The sequence below is a fragment of the Neoarius graeffei genome, chromosome 26 (genome assembly GCF_027579695.1).
Source record: "Neoarius graeffei isolate fNeoGra1 chromosome 26, fNeoGra1.pri, whole genome shotgun sequence".
Lineage (NCBI taxonomy): Eukaryota > Metazoa > Chordata > Actinopteri > Siluriformes > Ariidae > Neoarius > Neoarius graeffei.
In genome coordinates this window covers 50,314,473-50,333,453 of record NC_083594.1, presented here as the reverse complement: position 1 = coordinate 50,333,453, position 18,981 = coordinate 50,314,473, and the positions used below count along the sequence as shown (strand labels likewise).

General features: G+C 43.9%; 1 protein-coding gene across 1 annotated transcript in view; it reads left to right on the top strand.

The window, feature by feature from the left end:
- Window positions 1–18,981, top strand: part of magi1b (membrane associated guanylate kinase, WW and PDZ domain containing 1b) — a 296,936-nt gene that overhangs the window by 258,989 nt on the left and 18,966 nt on the right. Inside the window, exons 16-17 of the mRNA XM_060910209.1 lie at window positions 12,324–12,516; window positions 17,024–17,332. Coding sequence (XP_060766192.1) covers window positions 12,324–12,516; window positions 17,024–17,332 — 502 coding nt within the window. The remainder of the gene's footprint in view (window positions 1–12,323; window positions 12,517–17,023; window positions 17,333–18,981) is intronic.

Below are 18,981 nucleotides of genomic sequence, written 5' to 3'. Positions count from 1 at the left end.
CACAGAATTTTGGTTTTTGGACAAAGTGCAAAAAAAAAAAAAAAAAGCTCAAATATTTCCGTTTCAAGTCTGAAAAATATTTGAGTAGTAAAGTCACACAGCTGGTACAAAAAGGATTTTATAAGAAACTGGGTACTTGTTACTGCTGATTACCAGTGAGTGTTGGAAAATTACTAAAGTCACAGTAATTTGCGCTAGCTGTTACAAACTGGGACATCTGGTCATAGTACCCTATAGATCTGGAATGGTAAGAGATAGTAATGCTTAGTGAGGACAAGTTGTGCCTAGGGGTGGGCGATATGTATCGTCTGCGATGTCATCGTGAATGTTGTTTTGACGATGTGTAATTTTGCATTATCGAGTTTTTTTAATTAAGCCGCCAAAAATCAATACAGAGCGGAGCAGACCCGGCGCCAGACACGGACTGACGGACGGGCCTTGAATTGCTTTGGGGGGGGCACACATTTTATACGCCAAGCCAGGGCAACACAACTGTTTCTAGCAACCCAGGAGAGCAGCACAGACGTGACGAGTTAAATATTCTAAGAAACCTATAAAGCAACCAAAACAACTTTCCAAAATGTATCAAACATTGCTCAGCATATTAAAAGTTTTTTTTTTTTTTGCGCTCCGCTGGCCTCACAACGCACAAAGCTGATTTCGGGTATCTACCGGAAGATGTCGTGATATGATCCCGTCCAGCAATAAAATGTGATTGGCTGAGACAGCTGCTCATTTACCCAGATACCATCTGAAGAAAAAATGCGATTGGTCGGTTGGTTCATTCCATGTCATTAACCCATTGGTTCCCAAGAAATATTAGTCCACGTTTATAGCAATGATCCAGAAATTATTACTAGTGTTTCTGTACTCACGGATAATAATGAATGAACCGATCAGCCGATTTCGAATAGTTTCAATACATTTTAAATTGAGCACATTTTTCTTTATTATTGTTATACTGAAAAACTTTGACTTGTAGTTTACGGTTTTTTTTTTGAGGGGAAAAAAAAAAAACAAAGAAGAAGAAGCTGTGACGGGCTCCTATCAGGCCAAGTGCGGTCACTCGCCGGCCACTTTCAGGCATCTTTTTCGGATTAGTGAGACCAGACCCTCTGAACATGAATGGGAAGATATCAATACTGGACTCTGTGAAAACTAACGGTCGCGAAGAGCATATGATTGAAATCGCCATGAAAAGCTGATTATACTTGAGTGTTAGGTTGGTTCTCATGACTCAGAAAAAGCTTTAAAATCCACTTTTCTCGTGGATTATTTTGACACTGCGCAGGCGCAGTACTTCTATAACGGCAAGAGAGGGACAGCGGAGCACGAAGCTGCAAGATGATTGGAAAGCTGTTGGTTCAGATCGACATATGATTGGTTGTTGGCAGCGGAACAGGCGGGATATTTGCAGACCCGTACTGCCGTCAGAGACGGTTGATTAGAATGTTTGCTGCCATTACGAACTGTCAATTGAATTATTCATTTTTATTAATTTAAAGTTGTTTAAGAAAATAAATATGGCTTTTCCTTAAATACTTGTCACTGCAATGATTCTTTTAGTCATTGTAATTATTGTAATCTTTAAGCAAGTGTTTTTTTTTAAATATCGTCAAAATATCGTTATCGTTAAAATCCTAAAAAATATCGAGATATTATTTTTTGCCCATATCGCCCACCCCTAGTTGTGCCCTGCTGTCTTGAACAAAATAAAAAAAAAAAAAAAACTGATTGGAAAAAAAAATCATGAAAATTGACAGACTTGTACAACCCCGATTCCAAAAAAGTTGGGACAAAGTACAAATTGTAAATAAAAACGGAATGCAATGATGTGGAAGTTTCAAAATTCCATATTTTATTCAGAATAGAACATAGATGACATATCAAATGTTTAAACTGAGAAAATGTATCATTTAAAGAGAAAAATTAGGTGATTTTAAATTTCATGACAACAACACATCTCAAAAAAGTTGGGACAAGGCCATGTTTCCCACTGTGAGACATCCCCTTTTCTCTTTACAACAGTCTGTAAACGTCTGGGGACTGAGGAGACAAGTCAGGGCCGCTGACAGCTTTGGCTGGGCCCCGGACAAAATGCTCTGAATGGGCCCCCCCTAACAACCCCATTAAATGTATTCCGTTACGCCCCAAGCCTGCATGCGACAGCCCCCGCAATGCCTTCCAAAACTCGTGGATAGTCTACTATAATCACGCGATTGGGGTGCTCTTGAAGGAGCAGCGATGGACGGGGGATTTCGGGCAGGGCTGGGGGCGAACATGGTATACTGTGCGTGCGTACTGTCCAGTGTGAAAAGCAGAGAAGAACACACCGCTCGAGAAATGGCGGGATATGATTGCAGGCTAATGTGAATATTCTTAGCTTCAATCAGATATATGAAACACAATGTTATTAAGCCGTTGTGGTTATGAAATGATTCAATGCCCTGTGCGTTTGATATGGTGTTCAGTGTGACTTGCTCTCCCCTCGTTTGTAACATGAATTGCGTGCCGCGCGTGCCTTGGTTGGGGTTACTTTACGGGGCTGGAAAAAGTTGGCTGTGTCTTACCTGTAGGGTGACCACCGACATGAGTCTGTAAGTTAGGACACTTGTGTCCAAAAGTGAGGACAAAGGCCCTAAAGTTAGGACACCGTCGCGTTACAGGTGGAAGAAAAACTCATCTCATCTCATTATCTCTAGCCGCTTTATCCTTCTACAGGGTCGCAGGCAAGCTGGAGCCTATCCCAGCTGACTACGGGCGAAAGGCGGGGTACACCCTGGACAAGTCGCCAGGTCATCACAGGGCTGACACATAGACACAGACAACCATTCACATTCACACCTACGGTCAATTTAGAGTCACCAGTTAACCTAACCTGCATGTCTTTGGACTGTGGGGGAAACCGGAGCACCCGGAGGAAACCCACGCGGACACGGGGAGAACATGCAAACTCCACACAGAAAGGCCCTCGCCGGCCCCGGGGCTCGAACCCAGGACCTTCTTGCTGTGAGGCGACAGCGCTAACCACTACACCACCGTGCCGCCCTGGAAGAAAAACTCATTAAAAAAAAAAAGTATGAAGTCAATATATACTTACTAACTTGGAACACCTATCAAAAAGAGAAATGTGGAAAATGATGGTCAAAACCATGTCAACAAGAAACAAAACATCACTGTAAAGTCACTGTAAAGAGTTGTGTCCATCTATAGACACTGAAAAAACAGTCTTTGCCATGCCATAGGCCAACATATTTATTCACTTGAAAATGACCATCAAAAAGAAAAAAAAATGAAAAATCGAAAAATGAGTCAAGAAACATGTAGGCCTACTGTCATTTAGCCTACTATTCTGGCCTCGGCTTATCCACAGGAACTAAACTAAAAACAAAACATTGTTGTGTTCATTTATGCTCATCCAAAAAAATATCAAAAAGAAAAACATGAAAAATGACAGTCAACCATGTCATTTACATTTGGCCTATAACCCTGGCAATACATTTGGCATTCTCTCTGTGGCGGTCTGTGTCCGCGTGTCTGTCTATCGCACCTTTCCCTCTGCTCCCCACATCAATGTCAGTGCGACAGAGCTTGCAGAAGGTGAAGCGTTCTCCTTTTTGGCTCTTGCCGACAAAACAATGCTCTAAGCACCAAGCATTTTTAAAGGATGTCTTTCGTTTCGGCATGAGTATTGTTCAACAGCATGCGTGCCAACATTCATAGGTTTTTCCGTACAAACATTCGCACTGCGCGTGCAGCTCGGAGGAGCAAAAATCAGTCAATCACGTAAGCGCAGCTTCTGAGTGACAGCAGCTTCCAGCCAATCAGAGGCTGCAGAGGCTCCATCAGCTGCGCACGCAGCGCGAATGTTTGTATACGAGAAATCCCTGTAGGCTATCTTTGCCTGTATGTCATCGCAGAATAGCAAGTGTAAATAATGGGCGGGGATTTGTGACGATTGATGCAACGGTGGCGGCTGAGGGTCCGAAATGAGGACAAAATGTAAAAAGTGAGGACGCGTGACAGATGTCCGGACAGACGGCTCTAATGCTAGCCGCACACTACGCCGATCCACGCGGTACCGAGCCGACCCATTTCAGAGCCGACTCCCGACAGGGCACGCACATATCCCCGACTAACTCACGACTGTTGACGAGTGCAGTCGCGATTGAAGCGACACCAAACGAGATTATGCGAACTAAGCATCATAACAAACATTCCGCTAAATATCACGTGACAACTTAATAGCTTTGTGATTGGCTATTGGATATAGTTACTGTTAAATCCAACACTTGAAAATGCTACAGGCTGAATTACAAATGACACAACATGGAATATGTAGCGCACTATCTTATTTCCAACCTTAAATAGTGCACTTATATAGGGGAGTTAAAGCGATTTAGAATTCAGCCACACAACTTGAGCAGAGTGGCTTTCCAGCCCACTGTGTCTATGGATAAAGCTTCAGTCTATGGAATTACAGTATATACCTGCATTAGGTGCTACCAACACGTATTTCTCGCACTAGAAATTGTGTTTAATGATGTCACGTGTTATATGCGAAAGATATGATTGGCTATTGCTAGCGACTCTCGCCGATCAGTCTGGCTCCCGATTAGTTTTTCGAATCGGCTGTGAGATGAGTCGGTACCATCGAAAACTAGTCTTTACGCCTGACTCGCGACTTCAGTTGGCTCGGTACGCTGAAAATCGGCGTAGTGTGCGGCTAGCTTATAACCGGACTGTCCGGACGAAATCCGGACGAATGGTCACCCTACTTACCTGGCTCAGCTGCCCCACTGTGTTTGCTAGTACCTGCTGCATCATCCGAATCTTTTTTAAAATATTTATGCAGTGAGCCCCTGAGTCTCTTGGTTTCTTCCTCTCTTTTTCTCTTTTCTTTTCTGTGCTCCTGACTTGTGCATGTTGGCAAATGGCACGCATGCTGATTGTCGAAGCGCTATGATCGAACGATGTCGTTTTTTTCCCCTTAATCAAAGAGTCAGACCAAACCATTTTTGCATTGGGGTGGTAGGGGGTTCTTGATGCCTTTTTCAAAGACAATAAAGGCAAAAGATCTAGAAATCATTTATTGAATGCAAATATAGCACATTTCTCCCCCAAATCAACACATTTTGAAATGAAATAAAATAATTTAATCGCAACTTCATGAGAGCCCAGTTCTGGGCCCTCCCCATTCCTGGGCCAGGGACAACATACCTGTTTGTCCCCCCCTGTCGGCGGGCCTGAGACAAGTTGCTCAAGTTTAGGGATAGGAATGTTAACCTATTCTTGTCTAATGTAGGATTCTAGTTGCTCAACTGTCTTAGGTCTTTTTTTGTCATATCTTCCCTTTTATGATGCGCCAAATGTTTTCTGTGGGTGAAAGATCTGGACTGCAGGCTGGCCAGTTCAGTACCCGGACCCTTCTTCTACGCAGCCATGATGCTGTAATTGATGCAGTATGTGGTTTGGCATTGTCATGTTGGAAAATGCAAGGTCTTCCCTGAAAGAGACGTCGTCTGGATGGGAGCATATATTGCTCTAGAACCTGGATATACCTTTCAGCATTGATGGTGTCTTTCCAGATGTGTAAGCTGCCCATGCCACACGCACTAATGCAACCCCATACCATCAGAGATGCAGGCTTCTGAACTGAGCGCCGATAACAACTCGGGTCGTCCTTCTCTTCTTTAGTCCGAATGACACGGCGTCCCTGATTTCCATAAAGAACTTCAAATTTTGATTCGTCTGACCACAGAACAGTTTTCCACTTTGCCACAGTCCATTTTAAATGAGCCTTGGCCCAGAGAAGACGTCTGCGCTTCTGGATCGTGTTTAGATACGGCTTCTTCTTTGAACTATCGAGTTTTAGCTGGCAACGGCGGATGGCACGGTGAATTGTGTTCACAGATAATGTTCTCTGGAAATATTCCTGAGCCCATTTTGTGATTTCCAATACAGAAGCATGCCTGTATGTGATGCAGTGCCGTCTAAGGGCCCGAAGATCACGGGCACCCAGTATGGTTTTCCGGCCTTGACCCTTACGCACAGAGATTCTTCCAGATTCTCTGAATCTTTTGATGATATTATGCACTGTAGATGATGATATGTTCAAACTCTTTGCAATTTTACACTGTCGAACTCCTTTCTGATATTGCTCCACTATTTGTCGGCGCAGAATTAGGGGGATTGGTGATCCTCTTCCCATCTTTACTTCTGAGAGCCGCTGCCACTCCAAGATGCTCTTTTTATACCCAGTCATGTTAATGACCTATTGCTAATTGACCTAATGAGTTGCAATTTGGTCCTCCAGCTGTTCCTTTTTTGTACCTTTAACTTTTCCAGCCTCTTATTGCCCCTGTACCAACTTTTTTGAGATGTGTTATTGTCATGAAATTTCAAATGAGCCAATATTTGGCATGAAATTTCAAAATGTCTCACTTTTGACATTTGATACGCTGTCTATGTTCTATTGTGAATACAATATCAGTTTTTGAGATTTGTAAATTATTGCATTCCGTTTTTATTTACAGTTTGTACTTTGTCCCAACTTTTTTGGAATCGGGATTGTAAGTGATTAGAAAAAAAAATCCCGTTTTCCATGGATCATTCCAGTTTGGTGATCCAGATCAGCACCAAAAGTCATAGCAATGTGTCATAAGTCATAGCAATGTGTCAAAAGTCATAGCAATTCAGCCCAGAGGTATTCTTTATCTGAAATTTGGGGATGATTGGTTGAAAACTGAGGAAGAAATGGCATCCAAAGGGGAAAAAAAACGTTAGGAGAATATTTAAATTTTTTTTTTTTAAGTTATGGCCGGGTTCTTGCCTGAACTGATAATCACATCATCGGTTTTTCTCTGGCTAACCAGGCACAAGGTATGCCACCACTCTTGCCGGAGCAGTTGGGGGTTAGGCGCCTTGCTCAAGGAGCCAGTTCTGCTGGTCCAGGGAATCGAACCAGCGACCTTTTGGCCCTAAAGCTGTTTCTCTAACCATTTGGCTCTGGCTTCCCCAAGGAGGATAATAATAATAATAATTAGAAAGATCCTGAGTGAGAGTAACAAAGATTTCCAGCAGAAATTACTGCAGTTTCTTCTTGTTTTTACTCAGATCTGCTGAATTCTTTTGGACTTTCAGGACTGCGTCTTTGAAAAATATGGTAAAAACTCTGCAAATAATCAAAGTTGGAAGACTAAAGACTTGAGCATGCTTGTTTAAATCCTGTATCCCCCCACCACCACTTACGCCAATCACAGACTATCAACCACTTCATTTTATGCGCGACAATAAATATCAAGTGCGCCACGCAGTCTTTCAGCCTTCAAGCCGTGCATCATTATGAAGTACTTCATCACAACTGCAGTCAGTTATACAAATTAGCGGCTGCGATGCTTTGTGATGAAAACATGAGTAATGTCCTTCTTGAAGGCCCTGACTATTCACAGCACAACTGAAATTTGAACCTTCATCTTCGCATTTGATCCGTGTGCTGCGACAGATTTGGTTGTCAAGGATATGCCAGGCACATTCTGGGGAGAAAAAAAATCCTTCTGTCTTTAAATATGATCAAACCCAGACTGTGTACAAGTCTGAATGCGCCATACACTCGTCCTCATTCGTTCAAGTTGTATATGGTGCAATCTGATAATAAAAGGCAACCTGCACAAAATCCTTTCTTTATCAAATTTATGTCTGGTGTCTGGGCGGCACGGCGGTGTAGTGGTTATCGCTGTCGCCTCACAGCAAGAAGGTCCGGGTTCGAGCCCCGTGGCCGGCGAGGGCCTTTCTGTGCGGAGTTTGCATGTTCTCCCCGTGTCCGCGTGGGTTTCCTCCGGGTGCTCCGGTTTCCCCCACAGTCCAAAGACATGCAGGTTAGGTTAACTGGTGACTCTAAATTGACCGTAGGTGTGAATGTGAGTGTGAATGGTTGTCTGTGTCTATGTGTCAGCCCTGTGATGACCTGGCGACTTGTCCAGGGTGTACCCCGCCTTTCGCCCGTAGTCAGCTGGGATAGGCTCCAGCTTGCCTGCGACCCTGTAGAAGGATAAAGCGGCTAGAGATAATGAGATGAGATGAGAGATGTCTGGTGTCTCTGAGTGAGTGAACTCGCATCTTGATAATCAGACTTTTGCACACTTGTACGAAAACGTAGGTAACGTTAACTGGTAGGTTGAGTCAGTTTCTAATTTGTGAAGCTCTGTATCTTCATCAGGTTATTAGTTCTTTAATTGAGTAATAGGAGCATTTGTGCGCAAGAGGTGCCATGTGGTCTGTTTTTCAGTGTTGGGTTCTTTCAGTACTTCCTTCACATGAAATAGGGATTTCTAAGGACTTCAATCAGTTCCGAGCTATTTGAGGAATGAAAGGAACACAAGCCGAGCTATGAAGAGAGTTTATATAACTACAGGTGATGTACACCGTTCTCAAGGGTGATTGATTTTATTTATTTGCTGCAACATCAGACAAAAGCATTTCGAACTCCGCTTCGACGAAATGGAGCTTCTTCTTTTCCATTTCCTCGGAACGATTTCCTTTGAGTAGCCCTCCTGTTACACCTGCATAAATTGGGGCGTTTGTGTGTAAGCTCTATGTATATGAAGGCAAATTGGAAAGGAGTCAATAAGTGGGTGGGAGGGAGCTCGATTCCACGCAGCTGAAGCCGATTCATCATTTGCGCTCAAATCATCTTCATCATTGCGATCGTTTCCTGAATCAGACGCAGGTTGTTCGGGCGTCATTCCGTGCGCTCAAATCAGTGTCGTTTTCTACACAGGTTTGATGAATAAGAGCCACTGTGTCCATCCATTGTGCTGTCCATTAAATATTATAATTAGAGGAGTCAGAGGCTCTTCAGTCTTTTGAAGCCTGTGCCTTTTTTCCCCTCACGACAGTTACAAAGATTAATCCAGAGCCTTCTGAAGTTGGTCCAAATGTAACTTGGCAAGTCCTACGGTCAGCCTTTGCAGTTTGCTCATGACAACCATTTCCATGGACAGTGTGCAGCGTGCCACGTTACAAAAGCCCCGATCTACAATCTGTGTGTGTGTGTGTGTGTGTGTGTGTGTGTGTGTGTGAGAGAGAATCATCCGAGAAAAACAGCGCCTGCTTTCATCTTGGCTTCATTGTCTTAAAAAATATCTCCCAGGCCACCCATGTTCTCCATTCAGGATGCCAAATTAGTTTGAATCTCATTCAAACGGGCATGCTGGTTTCTCAGCCCGAGTTTTTCCACAGGGATTTGGTCCATGAGGGACGTATTGGTGTGGTGAGCGCCAATCATCAATTTAATCACAGCAAACCAAAATTCGCAGACAGAAATGCAGCCAGCTCGAAAGAAATCCACAGAAATTATTTAGTTGAGTTCTTTAAACTTGAATATTGGGGGGGAAAAAGTTTATTTGGAGGCCAAATCAAGGTGGATGAGGGTCCAGAAAAAATAGACCTGCAGGGGCGCCGCGAGAAATCTTGGGCCCTATGGAAGATTACAATTTAGGGCCCCCCCCCCCCCCCCCCCCCCCCCCCCCCCTAAAATTTTCAAGCGCAAGCAACTGAATTTGAAGTCTGTTTTTGGCTGGCACTTCTACTTCACTATCCATGTGATCAGCTGCCGAGCAAGTTTAGGTGATACAATTATTTGGTATATGAACATTTTAAATGCAGAAGTGTCAGAATTAGACTGAATAGACTGTTGCCGGTTTAACAGCATCAATTTTTGCACTCTAGCGAGCGTCAGACAAGCTGTGGAGAGAGCAGCCGGTAGTTTCTTTGTATATGGCCCATCGTTCTGGACTGGCACTTACAAATTTGTAAAGACAATTGATGAAGCCAAAAAAAAAAGCAGACCCTTCCTCACTTGATCCTGCAGCGTGTACCCCAGCGAGATTTAACACATGAACATTTTGATTGAATGAACTCCATACTAAGTTACCAAAGAATAGTTGCTCATAAAAAAAAGAAATGTCTTTTCATTTTAATGCAAGTCTTAATAGTCTAATGCTGCTTACTGTAGCCGAGCAATTAAAATAGTTTTTAACCCTAAATCCTTTATTCATGGATTGTATTGCTCACCTCCTTCTCGTAGGATTTGGGTTGAGGTCCTATTCCTGAGGCTGAATCTGTGGATGTTGAGGGCACCTCATTAGTTTTGAAACCAGTTATTAGCACCAGTATCATGTAGGCTAGCCTAATATTTTACCTCACGTATTAGCCCAGTAGGCTAGTTTACTGCACAAGTTTAGCTAGTTCTGTGCAGAACTTCTACATTACATTCATCTGATCTTCCATGGCAATAAACGTGAAGTATTTAGATGAAATGACACTGCACTGCTGATTGAAAAGTGTTGTTTTGATATTCCAACTCGGTTAAAATGAAATCTGCTAGTCTATCATTAGCTAGCATGCTGTAATGGCATCGAGTGTCAATGAATAATAGGCTAGCTTTCTCTGGGAAAAACTGAAGGCCAATTTATGCTGACAACGCAGTCCTCGCAGATGGCGTCTGCGTAGCCCCCCCCTTCGCAGATGGCGTCTGCGTGCACCTCCCAAAAATTGTGACCACCGCAGAAGCCTCGCAGACAGCGTCGCAGACAAGAGGGCTCTGATTGGTCCACTCTACATCCGCTGTACACGCACTTCCGCTCCCCTGCTTTCCCAGTTTGGTTTGTTTTCACGACCACCATTTTTAAAAACACGAGCGAAGATGGAGCAGCACGAAGAGCGGTTGATCGAGGAAGTGAGGAAGTACGTACATCTATACGACTCCAGTTCTAGTCATTATAAGCATAAATCTATGATTATAAGTAACCGGAGGATAAACACTCCACTAACCACACCCACCAACTACTCCTAGCGACTTCGCGCCCCCTTGCGTTGTGGCGGTGAATAACATCGCGCACGCCTATTACTCCCCGCTCAACGATAAATTACAACTGTCTGCGAAAAGCTATCTGCGAAAGCCTTGTCGCAAGAGCATGCAGAGGCCCTGAGTCCCCAATTGTTGACCCTTTTTCTCCCTTTCAGCTTTCTGCTGCTTCTCCTTCCATTTTTGATATCCGGACTTCATAATTTATCTCACCACCATCACACCTGCTCCTGCTTAGCAACTTCTAGAATGTTCACCTCTGTTGCGCACGGAGAGAAACTGCCAGCTGCTGTGGGCTGCGCTAACAGCGGCGCTGTGCACACACGGAGCTACACAGTTCACTGTCTCCGCCCACAATCAGACTGTACCATTACTAAAAAGGGAGGAGGGGTGAAATGACAATATCATAAATAATTCAAGGAAAATGTGATAGCAAATCATAACCATGTATAATTTGCGTATTTTAACAGATGAAATTAAATATTTTATTTCAAAAACTTACACAAGGCAATGCTATTAAAATAATATTAATATCCCTCACAGGCCCCCCTGTCAGTGCCAGGCCCTTAGAATCGTCTTAACTTCCCCCCCTAGCGGCACCCCTGTAGACCTGTAACAGTGTCCTTTTGTCTAAGTCACACTTGTGCCGCTTTTCCACTACCAACGCGGCTGAGCCGTGCCGTGCTGAGTTGGGCTGAGTCGAGCTGAGCGGGGCTGTTGGAGTTGCATTTCGACTACAACCGCGCTGAACCGTGCTGGCTGGAAGTGGGTGGACACATTGGGTGGAGTTAGCGAAAGTGGGTGGACGTCACATGATGTCGTTAGGCGGCGCAAACGGTGACATCAGTGATCTTTTAAGCGGTAGTCTCACGACCCGGATAGTAAACAATAAACATGGAGGACATGGAGTCGTTAGTGTTGCTGGTCTTGGTGCTGTGGCTTGTTGTCACCGACAACGCCAACAGATACTGGCAAGAGCGGATAGATGAGGCGAGGCGCATAAGGCTTCAGAAATTCTCGTAATTCGTAATTCTTCTTCTTCCGGGTTTACGGTGTTTACAGATCCCAGCATGCTCGCGGGGCGTGTGTGGGCATGTGAGGACACTCCTCCTCACCAATCAGTGCACAGGGGAGTGTCTCCTCACGCCCCCAGCCCCACTCGGCTCGGTTTGGCTCGCTTCAGCCCCACTCCAAAACCGTGAGAGTTTTGGGTGCTGAGCAGGGCTGAAGCGAGCTGAGTCGTGCTGTTCTGAGGTAGTCGAAACGCAAGCCGTGTCGGGCTGAAGTGAGCTGAAAAAGGGTAGTGGAAAAGGGCCATTAGAAATGTACAATGGATGGCTCTGATCAGCCAGTGTTCGGAGTTTCTCCGAGTTTCAGGTAGGGGTAAAAACCTTTCTAGAACCAACAAAAGAGGGTCTGAAACGTGGTCTCTAGAACGCCTCTTCCTTCTTTCCAGATTTACATTGGCCACATTGTGAAGTACGGCGCTGCGGATGAAGACGGACGCCTGCGCTCCGGGGACGAGTTGATCTGCGTGGACGGGACGGCCGTGGTGGGCAAATCCCATCAGCTTGTGGTACAGCTCATGCAGCAGGCAGCCAAGCAGGGCCACGTCAACCTCACTGTCAGACGCAAGACAGGATATGGAGGTGAGAACTGACCCAGATCCATCATGTTCCGGCTACACTCAGCCACTCCCGTGCACCACGTTTCACTGTTGTCCATGAGGAAAGGGTTTCTTTTCCTGAGCATTCCATGATGCTTTGCCCCAAATTCTTTTGGTTAAAATGTGTGCGTTTCAGTCATATTTCTGAAAAATCGTCCAACCGCCAAGCTCGAACCCTCAAGCTTCCTTTGAACTTACTGGAGCTGATCATTTGGATTGGTCAAATCAGGCTACAGTAAGTTGCCCAGACCAAACCTTTGGGTTTGTTGAACTGAAAAGTTCTTCTTTAGAAAGCGAAGAACTATCAGTTAACTCAAAAACCGTTCAGGAAGACTTCTTTCTCAGCCAATCGTTGAGGTATGTCACTTTACAAAATTAGAACCACTTGCTTAGAACTCTGTGAAGAACCACTGAGAAACTTTCCTTTCTGAGCGTGTAGTAATTTATTGAAGTCAGTCATTTGGACTTGCCACTCTACAGCACCGTGACTAATTTGAGTAAACCTGACCGATCAGGAATTCAAACGAATTCAGATGTCGCTTTGACCACGTTTACGGCTTTGTGTCAGAAATGAACAGTCACCCTTCACTGAGTGAACGCAGCAATTTAAAAGAAAGCGGTTCATGATGGCACCGATATGAAGGAATAGCCATCTTATAGGCTTTTGTGTAGCAAATCCAGGAGATCTTTGTTTTTTAACGTTATATCGGATGTATATCTAAGTCTCTGTACACTGATATTACAACTCTGAACTATCTTCCTAATGTAATACCCTGTGACTGCACCCTTTTAATGGAATTATGAATAATTCAAAATATGCTCTAATTATTCATCTGTACAGGATTTTATTTAAATGAGAGTTCACACTACATGGTAATGAAGTAGCCATCGTTGCTTCAGATCCGGTCTCTTGAACAAAGCCTGTGGGTTAACCTATGGGTTTTCAGACCCGACACTGCGGAACTGCTGTCCTGCTCAGGTTCACGGTATTCCTGATCTAAAACGTGTCCCCGACTCACCTACCTGGGTGAATGACCAAGCACTTTAGCCGTCTCATGTGCTAGATTCAAGCAAGCGTGAAACCGTAATGTGTTCCCACAAAAAAAAAAAAAAAACAACCATCTGGTATCATCTGAGATGCACCTTCAATGTCTGGCATCATTCACACCTCATTTAATCGGTTGAGAATAGCGTTTGGAGCATTTGTTGCGGGCGTGAAACGTCTGTGGCCTTGACGGGAAGTGAGCAGCGATCGTAAACATGATCGAACGTGCTTCACTCTCGTCCCCCATCCAACCTGCTGATAAGAAGGTCCAGACTTCAGAAAAGATGACAGGATGGTGCGCCGCGAAATGGCTTTCAGCTCATGAATCTCCTTCCATGGTGCCCAAAACACCAGCTCGTGCTCTGCGCCTTCTCTGTGACGGCAGAGCCAGCGGACTCTCGGCAACCGAAAATGGGTCGGCTCGTTCCTCAGAGACCTCTCGAGTTATTATTGGACCGCTGCAAAATGGAGTCAACTGTTTTGTTTATCTGGGATGGGTTTTCTGGAACGAATTTGATGGTTTCCCAAAGATCTGTCAGTTTGCGTTAGGGATAGAAACGAAGACGTTTAAAAGTACTGACGCCTTATTGATTTGATTTTTCCTAATGGATCCTGCTACAATAATGATTTCAAACTTAATCCTATATAATCGTATCGTGACTACACTCGATACATCAACAAGCAGCAGGACAGCACATCTTCCTGGCATGTTGCTTCATTGCTCTGTTCGCGAGCTCTCATCATTTAAGGCACGACTGGGAAGTTGATCTCAGTAGCAGGCAATGTTCAATGCTCGAAGGCTCTCCAAAAGAAGGCGGCGCGGACTTGTGTGTCAGGAAAGCGCCAATGTGGTAGGTTTTCTGCCAGTTTTAATGGTATCAGCAGTTTAGGGGGAAGTACATCAGCAGTCCGTTTTATTGGCTTTGTCAAAACACAATTTATTGTCTCCGTTTATTAAGGCGAGCATTTTTTTAAAAATCCATTTTTCACTGCGAGTTATGTTCACGCTGTTGAGCAAAGCCAGGAAGTGTCAAAAATACAGCAAGAGAAAAATCATCTGAGTGAGAAACGAGAATAGAATAATCTCATCATGTGAGATAATTCATAAGAATCTGTTTTCATAAGTGGGCATTTTTGCAGATCGAAAAATTAAAATGTTATTTTATTATTTGTGTCAACACACACTGTTTACACTTCAGGATGTGATCTTGAACTGTTTTCTGTCCATCACTGTAGAGCACCAAATGGTGATTGATTGTTTCTAGAGCAGAGATAAATATTGGGGTATAAATATCAGAAAAGGTGAAATATTCAGATTAGACTGTCCCACAAGAAAGTATTTTTTTTTTTTTAAATTCTGTATATTACTGTCAAATTCCGTGTACTTTTTCGTTCATTCATTATTCTATTTTGGAAGTCACATGAGAAATGAAAAAGGACTCGTTTATGAATTTTTACACTTGTGTATGACTTGTGAAATGGAATCCAGAGCCATGTTTTGATGTATTTTTAGTAGTGCTGTCAAGCGATTAAAATATTTAATCGCGATTAATGTCGCGACTGTCATAGTTAACTCGCGATTGATCGCAATTTAATCGCACATTTTTGTCACATGAAAAAACATTGTAAATTCTCTTATCAGCATAAAAAAGTGAATGGGCTTGTTCACCGTTCGAACTACGGGGGTACTCGGGGGATCCGAGATCCCCTGAAACAGACATGAGATCCCTTGAAAACATGATTTGGGAAATGTTGGGGAGTCTCTAAAATATTGGCAAAATGATGTTTATTGACAGCAATCGTGTGTAACGGGAAGCATTTGCATATCCGAAGTGAGCGCGCGATGGAGATCCGCGCTCTGAGACAAGCGCAAGCGCACCCCCCCCCCCCCCCCCCCCAAGGGAAAAAAAAGGGACCCCCCCGAAAATATCGGCATAGTTCGAACACTGGTTGTACCAATGTGTTTTTTTTTTTTAATTGCAGAGCATAATACGTCTTGTCACAGCCACTGCAAAGTGGGGCTGGAGCCGCCGATGGGAAAACGAAACCTAAGCCGAGCACCGTGGCTCTTCGGGGGAGGGCAGAGGACTCTGGCTGTGCGGGGCGTGGCATCATGTCACAGAGCGTTAATCTCGCGATAAAAAAATTATCGCCGTTAAAATTGAGTCAAGTTAACGCGTTAATAACGCGACATTTTTGACAGCACTAATTTTTAGTTATTGAAAATGAGTCATTGAACAGCAGAAAAAGGGAAAAAGCAATTTTGAAAAATGCCGTTCTGAATTGCGTTTTAGTTTATTTAGAACTTAGGTTTTGGGTGACCTGGAAGCCTAAGCTTGTGGGTGGGTTGGGAGCGTTATGGTTTGTTTATTCTCATCCGCATGACATGGCATCTTTGGAGGCATATTCCGACTTAATTTGCGAAATGTTGCGAAGGCATGCTACGCATGCAGATATTTCACAGCACCTCAAAGACATTGGCGCAGGACATGGCTGTTCTGTTATGAGTGTACGAAGGTTTTTGTAAGTGAGACATGAGTGAGCGCGAGCCAGGCGGTGTAATTTACTTCCGGGTGAAATATAGGATCAGTCAAATGAAACTCAATAAAAGAATAAATGAATATTACAAAATAAGAAAACGATCAGAAATGTTGTCCACTTTTCTAATACTACTATTTGATGATGGCAATACATTTCGAAAACAAAATAGGGCTGTTTCTGCTTGTATTGTTTTAAATAAAACACCAAGCTGCACCCTTTATTAAATTTCATCTTTCATTCCAAAATAGAATAATGAATGAATGAAAAAGTACACCTAAAGGGATCCTCCGGTGGATTTATTCTCAAACTTATTTTAAGTCAGAGTAGTCGCAGATTTCAAAAATCCAATTTGTATTTTGGGAGACCAAATAGTGTTTGAGAGAAATGAATTTTCTTTAAAATGCCAGATGCCCCACACACACTTTGTGGAGATCATGAATTTAAAAAAAATTTTTTTTTTTTTTTGCAGGGTCAGGTCTCATGTCTGATCCAGTTTCTGTCGGTGACCCTCTGTTCCAGCTGATCAAGCACACTTTGCATTTTCTCTGTGGAAATGCAGTCTAGTTCCAGCTTGTGCTTTGTTTTTTGCATCATTGTGCCATTTATATGCTACACAATGAGGCGTGCGTATTTAAATTCTGTAAAATACTTGCAAAACTACAATGTAAACCGAGAATATAAACAGCTGAGTTGCTCCAAGCGACTGCTACTTGACGTCACCATTACAGGAAAATCATCTGGCATTTTAAAGAAAACTCATTTTTCTCGAACACTATTTGGTCTCTGAAGGTTTTGACTTTTGAAATCTGCGAGTACTTAAAATAAGTTTGAGAATAAATCCGCTGGAGGATCCATTAAAGGCAGTTGTTTTGTAAAATGAATGCCTCTCGCTCCTGCTCTTCAGTGGCGAAGGTGGACGGTGAGGTTCCTCCGTCTCCGGCCTCGTCCCATCACAGCAGTACCCAGGCTGCGTCTCTGACCGAGGACAAGCGCACGCCTCAGGGCAGCCAGAACTCTTTGAACACGGTCAGCTCGGGCTCGGGGTCCACCAGTGGCATCGGCAGTGGAGGTGGTGGAGGAGGAGGAGGCAACAGCAGCGTGGTGCCCAGTGCAATCCAGCCGTACGACGTCGAGATCCGGCGCGGAGAGAACGAGGGCTTCGGTTTTGTCATCGTCTCGTCCGTGTCCAGACCCGACGCAGGGACGACTTTCGGTAAGATAAATGCTGATGGATATATTTTGCTGCAGATGTACTTCACTAGAACTGGGGAGCAGGAGGATTTAAAAAAAATTTTTTTCCTCCAATCTTTAAACCACAGCATTGTGAAACCTCGATTCTGATTAGCCAGAAATTGATCTATTTTCTATAACGGCGGCTCTGACAGGAGCGCAGCTGCACAGCGTATAACGCAATCATTAATTTGCACTAACTCTCACTCAGGATCTTTCTACTTTTTATTATTATTATTATTATTATTATGTTTTTAGCAATGATTTTTCAACCAATCACCAAATTTCACATGAAGAATACCTCTGGGACTGAATTATGTTGCTATGACTTTTGGTGCTGATCCGGATCACTGAACTGGAATGATCCATGGAAAACGGGATTTTATTATTTATTTTTTTTTTCCCCAATCAGTTTTTTTTTTTTTTTTTTGGTCCAGGGTGGCAGGGTGCAACTTTTCTTCACTAAACGTCATTCTCTATCTCTTACTGTTCTGGATCTATAGGGTACGGTGACCAAATGTCCCGGTTTGTAACACCTAGTGCAAATTACTGTGACTTTTTAGGTGGTGTTTACATTAGACCGTATCAGCGGATCATCAGATTAACGTTTTTAAAACGATTCGCGTGCACACAGCAACGCCAATACACGGATACGCTAATCACATGACTAATTAGACGGCACGTCACATGATCCCAGTGCATATCGGGCATGCGCAAGTCACTCACCACTTGCAAGTGGAAGGATGGCAAGCGAACACCTTCTCCAGCAGATAAACACACCTGGCTGTGATGTTCATGTTCTCACTGAGTTTAAGCGCCTGAAGGAGGTAAATAAGTCGAAATGTGTAAATAAACCTCAGTGCGGCTCAGCGCTTCCTCCTGCGCTCCAAATCACTCCGCCCTGAACAGCGAGTGCCCTCTGGAGGGTGCGCACTCCGGCCCTGCGCAGCTCACAGAGCGCGCGAGTGAAGCACACGAGCAGTGATTCGGGACTGAGCCGCTGTGTGTGTGATACCAGCGCCAGCGAATCAGGAAGGTGGATGTCACAGTGACGTTGTCCAATGACGACGTCAGCTAGAGCTCAGCACTGCGTTTCCTTGTTCCTCAATGTTTACACAGCACCGGATCAGATACGAACTGGGTTGAATACGTGGGCTCTGGCGGATTCAAGTTGTTCCACTTGTAGAGTCGTTTCCCGGCGTTTTAATGTGCACGGACAGTGCATCCGCGACGAAAACGAGACGGATACGGTCTAATGTAAACACCACCTTATTAGTCACAGTGTCTGTCTTGTTTTCATTTATCGTTTTTGTAACAAGGGATTGGCATGGCTGAAGCTCCACGTAATCTAAGACTAATAATAAACATTAGTATTGACATGGTTACGGTTTCTGTCGAAGGTTTTGTTAGGAGTCTCCAGGTCGTAACGCTTTAAATTTTCCACCACTGGAAAGTCTTCCAGAAGGACGATTTTAGTTTTTATCATTTCTTGATGCTTTATAGCTGCAAAAAGGAACGAGCTTGTCGTGGATGATGTTCACAAATCGCTTTGGTTTACGATGAGTCAAAGATTGTGGTGTTGGTGTGCGGAAAATAATGAACATTGGGATGGTGCCAGTAACTCCGCTGCGT